This window comes from Centruroides sculpturatus, unplaced genomic scaffold (genome assembly GCF_000671375.1).
Source record: "Centruroides sculpturatus isolate CEXI.00-Female unplaced genomic scaffold, Cexi_2.0 scaffold994, whole genome shotgun sequence".
In the NCBI taxonomy this organism is placed as follows: domain Eukaryota; kingdom Metazoa; phylum Arthropoda; class Arachnida; order Scorpiones; family Buthidae; genus Centruroides; species Centruroides sculpturatus.
The window spans coordinates 82,771-102,414 of NW_019385346.1; the positions used below are offsets into that span (position 1 = coordinate 82,771).

General features: G+C 32.3%; 1 protein-coding gene across 2 annotated transcripts in view; it reads left to right on the plus strand.

Moving 5' to 3' along the window:
- LOC111637919 (dentin sialophosphoprotein-like) overlaps positions 1 to 19,644 on the plus strand; it is a 95,177-nt gene that overhangs the window by 52,269 nt on the left and 23,264 nt on the right. For both annotated transcript variants that reach the window (XM_023383527.1, XM_023383528.1), the window contains exons 8-9: positions 2,388 to 2,504; positions 4,908 to 5,031. In XM_023383527.1, the coding sequence (XP_023239295.1) occupies positions 2,388 to 2,504; positions 4,908 to 5,031 (241 nt within the window). The remainder of the gene's footprint in view (positions 1 to 2,387; positions 2,505 to 4,907; positions 5,032 to 19,644) is intronic.

Consider the following 19,644-nt stretch of genomic DNA (forward strand, 5'->3'; position numbering starts at 1 on the left):
AAAATTTCGTGCTAGTGCAGCGACCTGTTTAAAATAGCTCTATTGGATATTGGAAGTGTATATGAATATGAATTGAATCGTACAAGAAAAAAAAAAGAAAGGTCAAGAGATTGCGCAGGATATCCTGGATGAAATTACTAGTTCACCCGGACGGTGAGTCGATTCCCAGACTGTCTGGATGATAGCACTATTGTAGGGGTGATGCAAATATAGAATAGAATGGTTCAAATTTTTTAAGATAATATTATTATTTATTGTGAAGTTTTGCCACCCCCTAAAAAGTGCCGCCCGGGGCGGGCTGCCCCTGCCGCCCCCACTATGCTACACCACTGCATATACAGTACATGTGCGATAAATAGTTTCTGTATCAACCTACCTTATTTCCACGATAATTTTAGAAAAATAATATCCAAGTAATTTTCGCATGCAAAATATTCAAAAAACAATAAATGCATTAATGCAAAAATCAGTTTTACAGGAAGCCTTCCTTTTTCAATTCCGCAATGATAATCACAGAATGTAATGAAATCTAATAATGAGAAAAAATAATAAAGTCGTTTTATTATTAATTAATAATTTTTCTTATTGTACTTAAGAAAATATTTTAAAAAATACAGTATTTTTAAAGTTAAAATAAGATTAAACTAATGAATACCAAAACCAAAGTGATGTAGAGATACAACGCGCTTGTATATCGATGACGTAATACACGTAACTGAGGAGCGAACAAAAAGAACCAAGCTGAATTAAATTGGAAAAAAGAAAATGTGCATTATAATTACAGTGACCATACGTCCTTTATTTAAGAGGACAGTCCTTTATTTCACTGCTCTGTCCTTTAACTTTATTTATTTTCTAAAATAGGCATTTTGTCCTTTATTTTGTAAAGTTGACGCAAAGTTTAAAAAAAAATTTTTAATAATATATTGAACAAGTTAGTTTTGTGTACGCCATCACGATCAGTGTTGCATTGCTACATAGAGCACAGTAGTGCAGTGTGTCGCCAACCAAACGGCCCACTGACAGTACCAGGGGGTGGACATTCTTATGGGGATTTTTGTGATAGTTTCTTAACTCTCTAGTTGGTGGATGATACACTTGTTAATTAAAGCTAAAGTTAGTTGAAAGAAAAAATGAGGGGTTTCTTCCTATTGTTATTAGAAAAGTGGTCTCAGCATTAGAAAAATCAGAAAATATACAAGCCAAAAAATTCAATGATGCTGTGTACACATTTTATCAAACGTGCATAGATTATCTAAATGATTGGGACATGTTTTTTATTGAAATAGAGGTGTTTGAATGGGTCACATTATGTGAAATCCCTTTGTGGGCGAAGGTAGAAGAAAGCTATATCTTTATTTCGAATCATTGGTCCGTAAATATACTCAACGGTGAATTATTTGATGAAGTTTCATGTGTAAAAAAATATATCACAAACGAAAAGATCGACGAATGGTGACAGAATAACCAGCCCTGCCATCAAAGGTGGATTGAGATTTTTGAACATTTTACAGCAGAAGAAATTGTTTTCAAAAACGTTTGTAAAATCGTAGAATTTTTTTGTCTTCCTGGATCTAATGCCCCTGTTGATTGAATATTTTCATTGCTGAATAATATGCGGACGAATGAAAAAACCCATTTAAAAGTAAGCACATTAGAAGCATGTATTTCTGTCAAATACAACTTTCAAATGAACTGTATGGAATTTTATGACTTTAAAGCGTGAAACGGTGCTATAAAAAATTAATTCTACTGAAAAGTATCAAAATTAATGTTATTTAAATTTTTACAATGTGTGTATGTGTAATAATTCAGATTGTTTAAAATTTTAATGTATGCATTGTTGTATGCTACTATTTTCGTAATGAATGTTATAAACTTATGAATTTTATAACGTATTTTTTTGATTTTCTTCGATATGTCCTTTATTTTCCCCCAAAAAATATGGTCACTGTAATTATAATAGAGAAAATGCGATTATTGTATTAATCTTTAAAATATTGGCATTAAATCTGTCGTATAAAATCATGACGACTCCTGTAAATCGAGCTATCCGATAAGAATAAAATACAATACCAATATAGCCCTATCGTTGAAAAAATTCGCTTATTTTTGCTCACCTCGAGTTTTGCTTAGTAGAAATGGCTAAAAACTGTGCAAAATACGTATGGAAATATGGTACTACAGCACCACCTGTATTGGATGACCACCAGTCTAAAAGACCACTTTTTGAAGGAACTGTGGGTGGTTGCCATAGACAGGTTTTACTGTATTTAGAATTATGTTCTATATTAGAATGTTAATAAATATATTTATTTAAAATAGAACTATTTGAAAAATGTTTAAAACAATTTTCTAATTTATTAATTCTTTTTAATTTTTTGTAGCTACTTCAGATAAAAATAATGAAGATAAAGAATCTCTAAAGGACATGTCTGAAAATAATAACAATGGTGATGATTTACAGAAATCAGATCAATCAAAGCCTTTATTTCAAATACACAGTATGTAAATTATAAATATATTTTTTAAAATTCTGTTTATGTGTATACACATATATGTAATGTGTGGTCAAAAGTAATGGGACAATTCTAAATAAATGAAAGAGCAACATTACATTGGTAATCAATATCTTGTTGACCCATCTTTTGCAGTGATAATAGCTTCTGCCTTTTAGGAAAGACTTTCTACCAATTGTTCTAACAATTGTTACAGAAATTTGGCACTATTTTTCCAAAGTAGCTGCATTGAGGTTATCCATCAATGTTATGCAATTTGTTCTGGTTCTCAGTCCATACTTTATAATTTATCCCAGATGTATTCAGTTGGGTTGAGATCCATGCAGACCATTTTATTTCTTGAACATCATTGTCCTCAAATCACTCTTACAGACTGTACTTTGTGGATAAGAATGTTAACATGTCTGTTTATAATTGATTAATCCTCAAACTAAGTCATAATGTGGGATATACAGAATTATCCAGAATGTTACTTAATTGTGTTGAATGTTCCCATTACAGGAACAAGTGGATACAAGGCTTAATTCTGAAAAACAATCCCATACTAAAGTTCCGTCAACACCAAAACTTGAAAAGGAAGCATTTACCTGATATCCTCTGAGTACTGTATAGTGTGGCATGGTTTGTCATGCATTTTCAGTCATTTATAGTCCAGTAACAGACTGCCTTAAGCTAAAGTATTACTGGTTAATGTGCATGGTCCAATCTTAAAACCAAGGCATTTTAATTCCTTGCAGACTGTCCTTGAAGTGAGAACTTTGCAAACATGTTTGAAATTCTGTGGTCATCATTTGCAGGGATATTTTGCGATTTATGTAGACACAACATGCCTCAGTGTCTGGTGATCCCAATTCTTGAATGCATAAAGTCTGCTAGATCATGGTTATGCTGTAGAACCACCATGGTATTTCCATTTAATTTTCAGAATTTGTAGAACTGACCATAGAAAGAGTTTTCTGATTTTTTGCTACTAAACAGATTTGCCTGTCAGGTTGTGGCTTCTAAGAATTTCTTATTGGAAGGTAGCTATTTTCTTGCCATGAATCATTCTTTTCTCTCAGCTTGTTTACAGCCTTGTTTTAGCTCTATGTTATCTTTTGCTATAACATTTAGGGCATCATTCAAGGCATATTTGAAAGCTTTTGCGACATTGTGTGTGTGTGTGTGTACAATACAAATGAACATCCAATATTATATCAAACACAAAAATAAGATCAACTATTAAATTAATAAGATTACATAATGGTATGGAATAAAAAGAGTATTAAATTATAAATTGTCCAGTTGGTAACATATTTGTCTGCAATGTCTGATTCATAATAAACAATTTATAATTTTGAATACATTAGACCATTAAATATAGTCCAAGTAATTTCACAGTTGCTTTCATCTTCTATTTTGCATTAATTTTAAATGTTTAGGTAGGTTTTTTGAAATGTATAAAATAATATAAATTAAAGGGTTATAGTAATCAAAGTTAACATGTACTTATAGGGAGTTTGCACACACTTCTTGTAAGGTTTCTTAACCTTACTTAATGACATCATTACATAAGGTTAAGAGACTTTATTTTAAGGAGACAAAAGAGAATGTGCAGTTTTTTATAATTGTAATATTTTTCTTTTGATGTCATATGTATGGAAAGTAAATAAACATAGCTTCTATACCAAATCAGTTATTGTTATTTGGCTCACAACAAGAAATGGAAATATATTTATTAGTATCTTTGATTATAAAAGCTTTTGAAGGAGCATGAACAACTTGATAATCCTATGTCTTTTAAAATACACAAAACAATAATTTAATTGATAATCGTTATCAATTTATATTTCACATTAAATAAAATGTGAAAAGATAATTTTAAATTAATGTGTTTATGAAATTATTTTCATAATTCATTTACTTTAAGTAAAAATTTTGAAATAAAAAAACAAACAAAAGTGTAAAATTCTCAATCATACAAAGAGAAAATTGCAACTGACAGGTGCTTGAAGTGTAGCAAGAGAAGGAGGGGTTTAGTGTGTCATCATGTACTGCTCTGTGATTGGTCTAAAATACAGACCTTACATTATTTTTATAAGAAACATTCCTTATAATTTTATCCTTAAAGTAGCTCAACCAACCTTGTGACATTACAGAGTAATGTTAAGGGATAAATTTTTGTGCAAACTCTCTAATAATTGATAGTAAAATTTTTCTAAATAAGTTTGAAATTTATAATAACATTATATCATTTTATTTTCATATTATATATAATACATTAAAATAAATAGTTTTTAAAGTTTTAGTAAATATATTCCGTAGGAACCCTATGTATTGTATTTAATTTTCTAAAATGAATTTTTACTTTAATAACTTTTGAGGTTGATGTTATCAATTTTGATGTAGAACCTTCTTGCATTCAAGAAATTAATCCAAATATTAATAATCAAGAAGAATCAACTGTGTTTTCCTGTGTTCAGAAGTTAAATGCAAATACAGTACAAAGTTCTGAAAAATCACCTGAGGAATGGTAAGATATTTAAACTAATTAATATTTGATATTAACTTTAATTTTAATTTTTTATAAGTTAAATTTAAAAAAATTACAAACAAATTTTTTCTGAAAAAAAGTTAATTATTCTTAAATTTTATATTTTACTGTAAGAAATTTTTATAATATTTCACTAATGTTTTTCTGTTAGTGTTTCATGAAATAATCTGGAATGTTCTACAGTATATCTGAGAAGAAATTTAAATACAGTAGCTCCTCATTATATTGTGCTTTTTGAGAGACAAAGAAAAAGCACAATACATCTGGCTATGTGATATAACAGAGTACTAAAAATTCTGGGCTTTTACTAAACAGATTATACACGCTATGGAATCTCTATCCTCTATTCTTTCATCAGCAAGTGTTATATATAAAATAAGCTTAGTTTTGCAATACTGAATTTTATTCATGGTTATATCAATTTAATTATGTAAATATTGATATCATGAATGCTTCATTTAGCACAGTGTTTCTCAGTGGGGCGATATTGCCCCCATGTGGGCATTTTTCCATGTTGAGGGAGCAATTAGTAACAATTTATATTTTGGGGGCGAAAAACAATTTTCTGGGTGATATAGTAAAACATTACATTAAGAATAATTAGATATTTTATTCGTTATATTGTACAATAATTAAACAAATAACATAATACTAATCACTAGTCTATTTAATGCAGTACAAATTTGGCATTAGTCTTGGCCCATTAGTAACATTTAACATTATTAATGAAGATCACATAACCTTTCAGGATAATCCAGCAACAAGCATTGATAATAGCACACTTACAACAACTATCACTAATGATACTACAGACACTTCCTCATCCATCACTGATAACATAGACATAGAATTAGTTAATACACTCTCACTTATATTTCAGGAAACACTCACTAAATATATTGGTACAGATCCCACACAAAGACCACGAATACCAAAAATCAACACATCAAAGGAAGTAAGAAAAACACTAAATTATGTAAACACTCACTTACTACCAAACAACATTCATTCAATTTCTACACTCTCAGACGTTCATACATTAGTATATGCTGGGGCAGTCACAGTAGTGACACACCATGGACTGAAAATACAATCGCAGACAAACACACACAAAACACAATTCTATCACAACCCTGCCTGGCAGAGAAGAATAGAAACACAAATAAATGACATTAGACAGCAATTAGGCAGGCTGACACAATACACTAAAAACAACATAACACCCAAATTAAACAAACAACTCAAAAACATTTTCAAGAAAATCAAAACACATGCAAAACATGAACATCAAAACACACACATTACAGAATACATTGATACACTAAAACAAAAATTCACAGCCAAAGCACGTACACTCAAACGATACAACACATGTACACTACGAAAGCAACAAAATAAATTATTCACAAACAATGAAAAATTTTTCTACAGACAAATCAGTACGAAAACAAACACTGATACATTGCACAGTGGCACACCAACAGAAGAAGAACTCACAACTTATTGGTCTTCTCGTTGGTCCGATGCTGTTACACACAATGCTGATGCAGGCTGGATCGAGGAGGAGAACAGAAACTTGCACAACATACCAGCTATGCCCTGTGCTGAAATAAACATACATGACATTCGCTACGCTGTGAACAGAACACACAACTGGAAGACACCTGGTGTAAACAACATTCACAATTTCTTGTACAAAAAGTTTACATCACTGCACCAGGAACTAGCTAAACATCTAACACACATCATCATCAATCCACAAGACATGCCAAAATTTCTTATTCAGGGCATCACCTACATGAAACCTAAAAACAACAACAATACAGACCAATTACATGTCTTCCAACACTCTACAAATTATTGACATCCTGTATCACAAACAAAATATACAAACATATTGAAGAACACGAAATTCTTACAGAACAACAAAAAGTTGCCATAGAAATCAGAAGGGATGCAAAGAACAGTTACTCGTGGATTCAGTCATTCTATGGCAAAAACACAAACAACACAGAAACATACACATGGAATATAAAGACTACAGAAAAGCAATTGACAGTGTTCCACACAGTTGGCTGCTACATATTCTACACATGTACAAAATACATCCATCACTCATTGCATTCTTTCAAAACACTATGCAGCACTGGAGAACAACACTACATCTCAGGGTTAGTAACAACACTTCCATACAAACAAACGAAATATTCATTAGGCAAGGAATTTTTCAAGGATATTCCTTGAGTCCTCTCTGGTTCTGCCTAGCCCTGAACCCATTATCCAACATGTTAAACAACACGCAATACGGCTACAATATCAGACACGAAAAAACAACACAATTTACGCTGTCACATCTCATGTACAGGTACATGGACGACATAAAACTTTATGCATCCACACAAAAACAACTTCATCAACAAATCACACATTCATACACTAAGGACATACAAATGGAGTTTGGCCTAGACAAATGCAAAAAACTTCACATAGAAAAAGGAATCCTGAAGAAAGAAGATTTTGCACTTGGAAATGGAGACGTTATTGAATCCATGGAAGAGGGCGAGTTCTACAAGTACTTAGGATTCCAACAGGCCAAACTAACAGAACATACACAAATAAAGCAACGATTAATTAAAGAATACCAAAGTAGGTTAAACGCTATACTTAGAACACAGTTAAATGCAAAACACACAGTTAAAGCAATAAACACATATGTCATCCCAGTACTCACATACTCTTTTGGAGTTATACATTGGACTCACACAGATCTCGAGCAACTCCAAAGGAAAACAAGAACAACACTTACTAAGCATAAACAACATCATCCTAAATCCGCCACAGAAAGATTAACCCTTCCACGTAAAGAAGGCGGACGTGGCCTGATTGACATAGTTAACCTTCACTACAAACAAATACAGTCACTGCGAGAGTTTTTCTACAAGAAACAAGAAACATCACAGTTACATAAAGCAGTAACTCTAGCAGACTCAAATAACACACCATTAAACTTACACTCACAACATACAGACATGACACAACATATAAAAAGCATAGACAACATTAAGCAATCATGGGCTCAAAAGGCTCTCCATGGCAGGCATCCTTACGACCTGGCCCAGGATTTTGTTGACAAAACTGCGTCAAACAGCTGGTTAGATCGGGGATGCCTCTTTGGGGAGACGGAAGGATTCATGATTGCCATACAGGATCAGGTCATAAATACTAAAAACTACAGAAAACACATACTCAAAGATACAACACTCACAAATGACACATGCAGAAAATGTCACATCATGCCAGAAACTATACAACACATCACTTCTGGTTGCAAGCTCTTGGCACAGACAGATTACTTACATAGACACAATCAAGTAGCAAATATAATACACCAAGAGCTTGCAAAGAAACACAAATTGGCAGACATCCACGAACCATACTACAAGTATATTCCACAGACAGTATTGGAAAATAACACGCACAAAATGTATTACGACAGAGCCATAATCACAGATAAAACAATTTACCACAACAGACCAGACATCACACTCATTGACAAACACAATAAAATCACATACATTATAGACATAGCCATTCCAAACACTCACAATGTACAAAACACATGCACTGAAAAAATTAGCAAGTACACAGAACTCGCCCAGGAAATAAGGCATCTGTGGAGGATGGATAGGGTGATTATTGTACCTGTCGTTCTCTCCTGTACAGGTGTGATACCACACACACTACACAAAAGCCTGGGAACATTACAATTGAATAGAAATACATACATCACACTACAGAAGGCCACTATATTGAATACATGTCATATTGTTACGAAATTCCTGAATACAGACACTGACACACTTATTTAATTTTTGTTTTTGGTTGCTATGCCTTGACTCTGGTCCGGCATAGTACACAGCCACCGGTGTGAACTGAGTAACCCACTAAACCCAACATAATAATAATAATGTAGTATAAAAATGATTAATTATTAACTCTTTCCTGTTTTCCAGAAATCAATAGTGGTTGATTTAATACAGTCAAACCTCATTACAATTATATTTTAGGGACAAGGAAAATAGTATTGTTATACCTGGGAAATTTAAGAACAGAGATCATTAAGAAAAGTGTAGATTAGTTTAAATATTAATTATTAGAATTTGAATAATGTGCTCTGATTGGTTCTGTATTATTTATTAATCAGGATATTGTATTACATTGTTTTGAACTTTATGATGTCTTAGAAAGTTTATTTTGCTTTGGCTCATTTTTTGCAAGCTGTGGTTTACAAAAACTGAATGAACTGCATCAAGAGCAACCAGTTGTTCATTTCCAATTCCAGGAATTGTGGTTGCCATATGTTGAATTTTCATTTGAGAAATAACTTTTAAGATACTGGGGAATTTACATGAAACTGATTCCTTTCCATCTTCTACATCTTCGACATCAGTCCCTAACTCTGTTGGAATTGCCTCATCTGTTCAGTCTAAATAAATATGGCTCCTTATCAACAGAAACATATTCTTCTGCCACCATATCTGCACTGTTGCCTGTAATACTGGAAGATTTTTGGAGTAGTTCCTCGAGGTCTCTGCTTCGTGACACCACAGGCATGTTGTCCTCTTCAATGAAGACAAGTTTTTCATCTTTCCAGCAGTTCTTGATTGTAACAGGTTGCAAATTCCACCAGCAGTTGGCAATCATTTCACATGTTTGTTTTATATTTATGTTATAGAGATTTGTGAACTTCCTTTCAATGTTTATTGGCATGCCTGCATTAAATGGAATTTGTGTTTAGTTTTAAAACTCTGAATTATTCCCATATCTAGTGGTTGCAGCACTGATGTACAATTGGAAGGAAAATAGCATACTGTATTTCAATATTATAGTATACTGTAATGAGCAGTACAGTTATCTACTAGAAGAGCTATTATCTTCTTCTGTATCATCTACCTATCCACCATAAGCAGCCACTCATTGAAGATGTTTACAATCATCCAACATTTTCCATTGGCCTTATAATAGACTGAAATAAGGAATAATTATGAGTGCACCAGGAGATAGAAAAATCAACTAAAGAAAAATAATTTGAGAAAAGAATCTTACCTGGCATACTTCTCATGTTCTTCAAATATCTGGATTTTGCCAATATTCCAATTACAAAATGTGTTAATTTGTCTGTCTCTGTTGAGTTGCAACACAGAAGAACAGTGATGCATTGTTTTGATTATTTATTACTATTGTGTGTAGCTTCCTGAAATGCAAATATTTTTCACGCATCAATTGAAAAATAATCCAGTATTATCTGCATTATAGATGTTGTCAGGTTGATACTTTTCAAGAATTTCTTTCATTTTTTTCAGACTAAGAATTTGCTTCTTCAAGTGGCACTGATTTTTCCTTTCCCAAGGCAACCTTGAAGATAATGCCATGTCTTTGAAGTGATGCAGCCATCCATTGCTTATTTTAAATTCCATGTGTCCAATCATCCTTGCAACTTGTGTTGTTGCTTTTTGGCATAATACTGGCCCATTAATTGGTACATTCTGTTCTCACATCTCAGTAAGTCAGCGGAATGTTGCGCTGTTGACATCATCACAATTAGATGTCTTCAGACATTTCTGATAAGGATTTAAGTTTCCACCTGCTACACTGCACTCAATTTACTTCTATTTCTTTAAAAATGTTACTAGGATTGACTGAGTGTTTATTTCATTGAACTACAATTTGAAAAAATTGTAGTTCAATGAAATAAACAGATCTATTTTAATGAAAAAGTTGTAGACCTATAAATTCCCAATGTCATCCATTTTTCCTTAGTCTTGAGAATGGAGTTAGATAGATGAAAGTCGAGACCAGATATGGAAAGCTTTGGGGTAAGAGGCCACAATTAACTATATGAAAACTTTCAGTTTGCACTGAAAGTCACCTTATTTCAATTCAAAAATTTCCCCTGAAAGGAGTTAGATAAGTGATGGCATGACTCTGTTGCTAATAGAAAAGCATGATGTACAAGGACAATACACTATTCATTTGAGGTGGAGAACATATATATTAAATTAAATAAATTAAAAATATGATTAAAAATTGCAGCCTGGTATTGTGACATCATNCTCGCCAACGCGCGCCGCGACGCGATGTCGACGACAGCCTAAAAAAACTGCTAAAAATAAAAAAAAATTGTGTTTTAAAATAAATTAATGCGTAATTATGCAACGAATATAACATGTCAATTCACGTTTACAATGCAAAAGTATAGAAAAAGTTATAGAGGGCCCCAAAATTTAGTCTTTTATGTAAAACACAATAGGAAAGTGACGTATAGGGCCCCATATTTGCGCCTGCTCAGATAGAGAAGCTACCAACACGTATTGATCTGAGTCCAGCCGTTTATAGAGGGCCCTAAAATTTAGTCTTATACGTAAAACACAATATGAATATAACGTGTAGGGCCCTTTATATATAAAACACAATTGACGGATAGACCCCATATTTATACTTGTTTGGACCCATTCAAAACCTTCTCAACCCCCCCGTTCTTATGGTACTTTATTTAATTTTTTAACTTACCAGTTATTAAATAAGTCAAACCTCGATATAGCGCTCTCCTATACCCGCGCACAGTGCCAATTGTTAAAGGTAAAGTATGATGTACAGGGGCAAGCCACTACTAATTTGAGGTGGAGAACATATATATTAAATTAAATAAATTAAAAATATGATTAAAAATTGCAGCCTGGTATTGTGACTTCATCATAATGCTGGGTTGCAATTTTTAATCACATGTAAATAATCACTTGTTCCATTATCAATATCTTTGAAAAACTCTAGCTTCATTTCTAAACTTCTATTCTAAACTGATTCTGTAATTTTGCATTTTTTCTGCCACACACATACTTGGCCACTAGCCAATACTCTTGTCTGGTGGGAAAAGGAAATGCTTCATGATAGTTAAGTGCTTGCAGTTTCTCATACAGATTGATATTCAAAAATCTGACAACCTCCAAACCTGAGGAGTGCAAGATTTTTGAAAATGTCAGATTTTTTATGGTTATATATGATGTATATATTTAACAGAAAATGACTAGCTGTATAATCCTTTAAAGAAAGAAAATTAAATAATAAATGAAAAGCAAATGAATTTTAATGTTCATCAACTAAATAAAACAGTTCTACAGAATTTTAGTTAGGAGCCTCCAGAAAACAGTGGTGCGGCAACATGGTAAATTTGAAAATGCACTCCAAAATCCATGCCAGAAACCTGAAGGAACTGGATTATTGATGGCCAGATTTCTGAATGTCAGTCTGTAGTAGGATTGGCTGAGACATTGACTACAGTCTCAATGCTGCTACTAAATGTGGACAAATCATTTTGGAGCATGATAAGGGCTCATAGGTAATATGATTCGTGAGTAGGTGGTCCTAGCTCTTTGCCATTTGGTTTCTGCATCAGTCAGCTGCAATGAAGCATTTGAGTTGGCTGTGGATTGTGCCAACACATCCCAATAGTGGTATCATTGTAGTGGGAGATAAATTACAGTAATTGTATATGATTTTGACCAGGACTGCAGAAGTTTTATAATAGTAGTGGGGCTTATTGTTGTATTTGTTTCAGAGAGATTCAACTGTATTCACAATCAATCATTTTATTCAAAAATTAATAATAGTAAATAAAATCACAGAAATATTGTCACTAGGATTAGCTGGTTAATAGTAAACATATGTCAGGTATAAATTGGAGTCTTTTTGCTGAAATTGCTAATCATCATTCACTTACTTGCCAATTTATAACCTATTAGGTGTTACCATTTTCTCTTAATAGAAGATTAAATTTAATGATGTTACATCTTTTAATTATAGATTGAGGAGTAAACTTTGGTCTGAATCTCTTCAGAAAATTATCAGAAAAGGAAATATCAATATAAAGATATAGTGACTGCATTAGAAAGTAATGCTCTGTCATATAAGGGACTGGAACAATTCTTGATTTTCCTTATCTATTTTAGTTAATCCTAGATCCAATATGGGTTGTGTAATTTCTTCTATGGTATTATTAATTTCATTTGAATTCGTGGAAATCATGCATTTAGGAATAAATTTTTGCTGAACAGCTCTCATATGAGTTATCATAACTTCTCTTTATGCTTCATCAATATTTTCATGGGCATTTTTAATAATCTAAAATTTTCCCAAAATTCTATTGAAGTTTCTTCTCCTGTTGTTTTTTTCAATTGCTTGGCTAAAAGTCTGATGTAGATATAATATGCTTTAAATTTTGAAATGACTCCCTGATCTAATAGGCTGGAATAATGAAGTTCTATTGGATAGTAAAGAAATTACTTTGTTTTCACACAAATTATTAGGTTTTGTTGGGTGACCAGAGCAAAATTATAAATTCAAGATTTATGTAGCAAAATGAGTTACACCCTTTCATGAAATTGGCAGTTCAAATTTCCTGATCATAGCACTTTTAAAAGCTATCAATGAAGAAATATTACAGGCAGAATCACAAAAATTCATCAAGTACTTAAGAAATCTCAATGTATTGCAAATAAACCTCATTAAAACCATTCATTGTCTAAAATGACTGCAAAAAACAATGTTAGGTTTTGCATGTGTTAAGTGAAAAAAAAGAAAAAAAAAACAAATTGGATTGAATGCCAAAATATATTGCACTATGAGATCATTATAAAACAATAACCCAGCATTTCATATTTTAATCTAAAAAAGACTGAGTGAAAACTTTCATTTGGCTCAAAAAACTGCAATAACTTGAATTTTTGGAGCAATATTTAGGATTTTAGCATCAAATCAATACTCATAATAACTTGAGAACTGCATCAATCAAAACAATAACCAGAGTTTTCTTTTATACACATATATAAGGTCAGGTGGAGTAACAGCATCTTTCTATAATGTCTAATCAGCGAATTGAAACTAAGCTTACCAATGTGTTGATTTGTAGATTACAGTCGACCCCCCTATAACACAGTAGATACATTCCATTCTTTATGAAATCGATGTTCTAAGAGTCCTTAAATACATGAGCCAATCACAGCCCAGCACGTTTGCAGTTTACGGACTACAGCTGTTTGAAAGGTTTTCTTCCATAAAATTAATCGATTCTAGACTAATTTGACTCAACATTTCCAAAATACGTATAATTTTTTGGGAATAACCCATATAAACTATGCTATAAACAAAAAATTGTAGATTACTTACCGAGTGTGCACCGTTCGACGACACCATTGCTTAAGCTTGTTTTCGTCATGGAGCTTGTCATCGAATGGCACTCGCGTGCTTCCTGATAAATTATTTTTTTTGTGAAAAATTCGCTGAACTTTGGAGACGTCATTGATATAAATATAATTTTTATGGATGTTAAATAATAAATGGTTTTTAGTACGTCCACTGCTAGTTTAAACTCAGCGGTTTGTACAATATCCACTATTGGTCTAGATTCGACCAATCCTGTCGCAACACGAGTCGGCGGTGACGTTTTACCAAATTATATGAGTTTTTTTAGCGTGTTTGTATGAATACTGTGGTCAAGTTGTCGCAATTCTTTTGCCATCATATAGGAATCCGAACTATATGAACCCGTCTTATAGGGGGGGTTGACTGTATAAGTATAGGTATTGATAGTATTCACACTTGTTTCAATATGGCTGCTTCTGTGATTACACAGTAGTAGTATGAAAAGTTTGGATAAGTTTGCTCTTTTCTTCTGAATTTTAAGATAGACTATTTAGATGAATATTGTATAATGATAGGTACAGAACAAAGTTGTGAAGTATTTCATCTACAGACTTTGTCATGGTAGACTAGGGTGCATTTATGCATTTACCTCATGAAATTTTGACTGTTATAGGGTAGGTGCACCTGTGCCACTGGAGTAAATGCATCCTTTTGTTTCTACACAGATGCATCTTCAGGAATCTGCATGTGGCAAAAGAAAGCATCATACTAGCAGTTGATTATTCTGCCATTGTGAAGTTCCAACAAAAGTCAAGTGTCCAACATTATGTTGGACAAGTTGTCATTATCAACTTTGATAAATATAATACAATCTAGAGTAAGATACTTCAAAAATAGTTCTAGACTATTTTTTCAAGATAAAGTTACTCTCAAGCAATTTTATCTGGGTTTGTAAATCACTTCAAATTTCTGTTGTAACTAGGGATCTAAATTACAATAAATAATGCTGATTTTACTGTTGTCTTTTAGTGTGCCATTGTTACTTGCTATTGCTATACTTTCAGTAGAGAGTACTGAAGTCTGAATACAAATGAAAGATTACTGTCACAGCTTTGGCACATTTGTCTTGGCATTTGATTTTATTTGGATCTTACAAGCTATTACAGTGAGGAGGATGTACTTACCCCAATATATATAATTATATATTAATATGTTTGTATCTTTAGTTTTTTTTTTTTAACCCTTGAAAAAGGCCAATGGTCATAGGGTCATTTGGTTAAATAAATAAATAAATAAATAGTGGGGGTCAGTGCAGCCACCATTATTTAAAAAAATATTCTGGCTGAACAAATAACATTCACTTGAGACCTGTGATATTTGTGACCTATTACTACAAAATCAGATAAGTTATTCTATCAATTGGCTTTTGAGATAGGGTAATCTTTACTCTGCCTCACTAGCTGAAACTTTCAAATTCTAGAATTGAGGGTAAACTTCACTTACCCACATCTGACCTTACATATGTATGTATGTAAGTATTTCTGCACCTGGTTCCATCTATGGCTATAAGTCAAGACAAATTTATTTATTTATTTTTTCCAGAAGAGATATATTTTTAAACCAAGTCATATTTAAAATGTATTAAAAGACCTCTAGCATAGCATATAAAAAAATGGTTTACTAAACATATACATAATTTTTCTTTCAATATTTCATTTTGTAAACTAGACAAGACATTTTTGATAAGGTATTTCTGTCATGAAGCTAAATATGGTTTTAAACATAATATGAATTTTAGAAATTATTATACTGGAATAAATGTAAGTTGCATACAGACTCTCATAACAAATAAAACTGAAATCAAAATTTTAATTATCAAATGTTAACATTTCAAAGACATTTTTAAAATATAAAAAAGGTCTTTAAGAAATTTAATCTAAAAATATATTTTGTAGAACTTACTCAACAGTTACATTATAAAATATAATTATATTACTTTAATACATCATGTTATGCATTTTTAGTTTATTATTATTATTTTTTAAAGTTTTATTAGATTTTAATTAGATACTTATAGTTAAAATACAGTATTATCTTGTAAAATACATACCTGCTAGCATGCAATTTTCATGGGAATTGCATGACAGCAGGTATATGTAAAAAAATTCATGTTTTCATGTAAATTTGTTCTTCATTTCAAGTAGTCCCAGATGATTGCCTAGACACTTATGCAACTATTTGCAGTTAATAGAAAAATTGTAAAATGTATTTAAAACATTTTACTTATGTTCTTACTGTAATGATTAAAATGTTAATCCAATGTTTCTGACTATACAAAGCAAAATTTTATTATATCATGTTGAGTACACTAATTGATAAAAATAGTGAGTACATTTACATTGTAACAGCAATACAGTGAGTAGTATTTAGTAATTTTCTATGTTTGGAATGTCATAAACTGGAGAAGAATGGTTTGGTGGCACTAGGAGTGGGTTACCTTACTATTTACAATCTGTGAAAACATGACTTTTCATATATCAACCCCATGTAGAACAAGATCTTACTATATAAGTAAATGATTTTTCAAATGAAAATAGTTTAAATAGTATAATAATTTATATTGGTTGCAGTTTGTTAAAGCACTTTGTTGAAATAGTAAGGGTTAAAATCAGGGCTGTGGAGTCGGAGTCGGAGTCGTGGAGTTTTGGTGTTTTAGTTGGAGTCGGAGTCAGAGTCGTCAAAAAAATCCGACAACTCCGACTCCTTTTTACTTACCAACTTGTTATGTATATAAAACGGAAAAGTATTGGAATCGGGTCAAATTTGACCCTCCAGGTTTTTATTTTTTTGCAAATCTACACGTTTGGAGATCTCCCGAACCCCACAAAAAAGTCAATAAAGGGGGAAAAATTTGCACGCGCGTGTGTGTTAACATCTAATTTGTTTAATTTCTTTATTTTCTGTTCTGAGATATTATTTCAGAATGAGTAAAGTTTAAGAAACGAAATGTGGCACTGTGGCTTGTGTATAAAGGGGCATTAATAGAGGAAAAGGTGGTATTATGGAACACTGCGGGTATTATGGAACCACCCCATTTCGAACTGATAATAAAGGCAAACTGTAGCAGATTGTGTCTGAACTGCACTAGGCAGACATCCATAGCGAGGGGAAAACCCGTTTTACTTCAGTTAAATGGTTGTCCGTATTTAATTAGCAAATTTGTTTTTTCAAAATTTGTAAGTTTTGAATGCTAAGTGAATTTAATTATTTTAAAAATATAAATTGTGTAGTTGTAGGTTCACTGGTGCATGTATTCCGTTCCAGAGACTTAGGGATACATATTAATCTGTGTGATGTTCACGTTTTTTAAATTTTGGTCTCGACAGACATAAGTTAATTCAAGATGGTGATGCGTGAATTATGGACCCCATTGGTGCGTTTACAGTAATATGGAACTCAACTCCTCCGAACGCTCTCTTTGCAATCAGACATTCATCTGGAGTAATTTGTGAAAAAGACACTAGATAGAAAGTCAATTCTTCCTGAGAATATCGAAAAAGAGCTGCTGGAATATATATTGTTGATGGAGGTCATATTTTTTATTATAAAAGCATTTTTGCTATAAAATACATTGGAGAAAATAATTTTGTAATTATTTAACATTTTTTGTACTTTCCTATTTGTTTTTGGCTATATTAAAGCATTTTTGAAAATATACAGTAAGATTCCATATTACCACCCGATTTTCTCTAAGCCTACTTTCTGACTTTTTGTACAAAAGCCTTCAAAAACCATACTTATAGTTACACTAATGAAAAATCCAATTAGGAACATTTAGTTTAATAGTTACCAGTACTTTCCGCACAAAAAATGTGGGTGTAGTTATGATATCTTGTTTACAATTCACTAAAATGTAATTGGGGTTCCATAATACCACTTTCTCCTCTACTATTAAATTTTGGTTCTTAAAGGTCGACAGGGTGAAGACATAAAAGGGACATGTGTCATATCTCTTAATGAATATTTTACTCGTTATTAGCGTTCAAAATTAAAAAAAGAAATAAAACTCCTCTCTACCCTCAAAGTAAGCTTTTTTGTAATTTTATAATAGTACAGTAAAACCCATTAAGATTATCTCGCCTAAGATGTTAGAATGTATATGGGGACATGATTTAGTTCAACCACTTTGACGCTTAATAACTAACTCCTGTGTCCTCATCTGACTCCGATTCTGACCACTCTGACCACAGAAGTTATTAGGCTTCAAACAGGGTAAACAAAATCATGCTCCCCACACAGTCTAACATCCACACATATAGAAAAAAAAAAAAACTGAAATCTTTTGCATATCTCGAAATTTCGAGGTGTCCCGAGTTCAAAAATATAAAAATTTGGAAAGGGTCATTTTTTGACCGAGCGCTACACTTTCCTTCTGTATAACAGCTGGAAAAGTAAAAATTATCAAATACATATTTATATATTACTTAGAGGAGTCTTTATCATTGGAATAACAAGTTTCTACGTTCTATCTTTATTAGAACTCAATTTATTGAATCTTTTATTCTGAGGTCACGCGATGACATCAGAATTTCCGGGTCTCTTTCGGTAACAAGTCCTCCCTTGGTCGGAGTCGGATGGTAAAGAAGAGTCGGAGTCGGAGTTGGAGTCGGTAGATTTTTACGCGACTCCACAGCCCTGGTTAAAATAATAGATGAATTCTAACATGTTACAGATTGTGACATGTAAGAGCTGTGACAAGAGCTGTGTCACAGCTCTTGCAGTGACACAGCCACTCATATCAACATGATGTGATCATCCAATAAAGATGCAGAAAGTTAGGCATGTAATGTTCTCTGTCAGTCGTGATTCCCATAGCCACCATTTCCAGGTTTGACTGCTCTTTGCTAAATTGGGCTAATATTTTTCTGTTTGGCAGATAAAATTGTCTCTTTTGTTATATTTTGGGCTACCAAATTCTTTGTCTATATTTTCAGTTATTTTTACTGTTAACTAATAAAAAGAAAACTTTGTAATTATTTTTAATATATATAAATAGATTTCAGGATTAACTGTATACAAATTTTCAATGCAAGCCAGTTGTGTTATTTCAATTCAAAAATTTTACCCTGTAAGGCATTAGATAGATGATGGCACAACTCTAGTGCTAACAGGAAAGATATGATGTACTGTACAAGGGCAAAACACAACTAATTTGAAACAGAGAGCATATATTTTAATTTATTTATTACATTGTTACTGATATTGATTTGGTACTCAACTAATCCAAAATACAATTTCTCTATCTCAAGACATTGGAGAAATGTACAACTGAAAAGAACCACAGTGGTACAGCATTATTCTGGATTACCCTTTTAATAATAACTACATGTTATC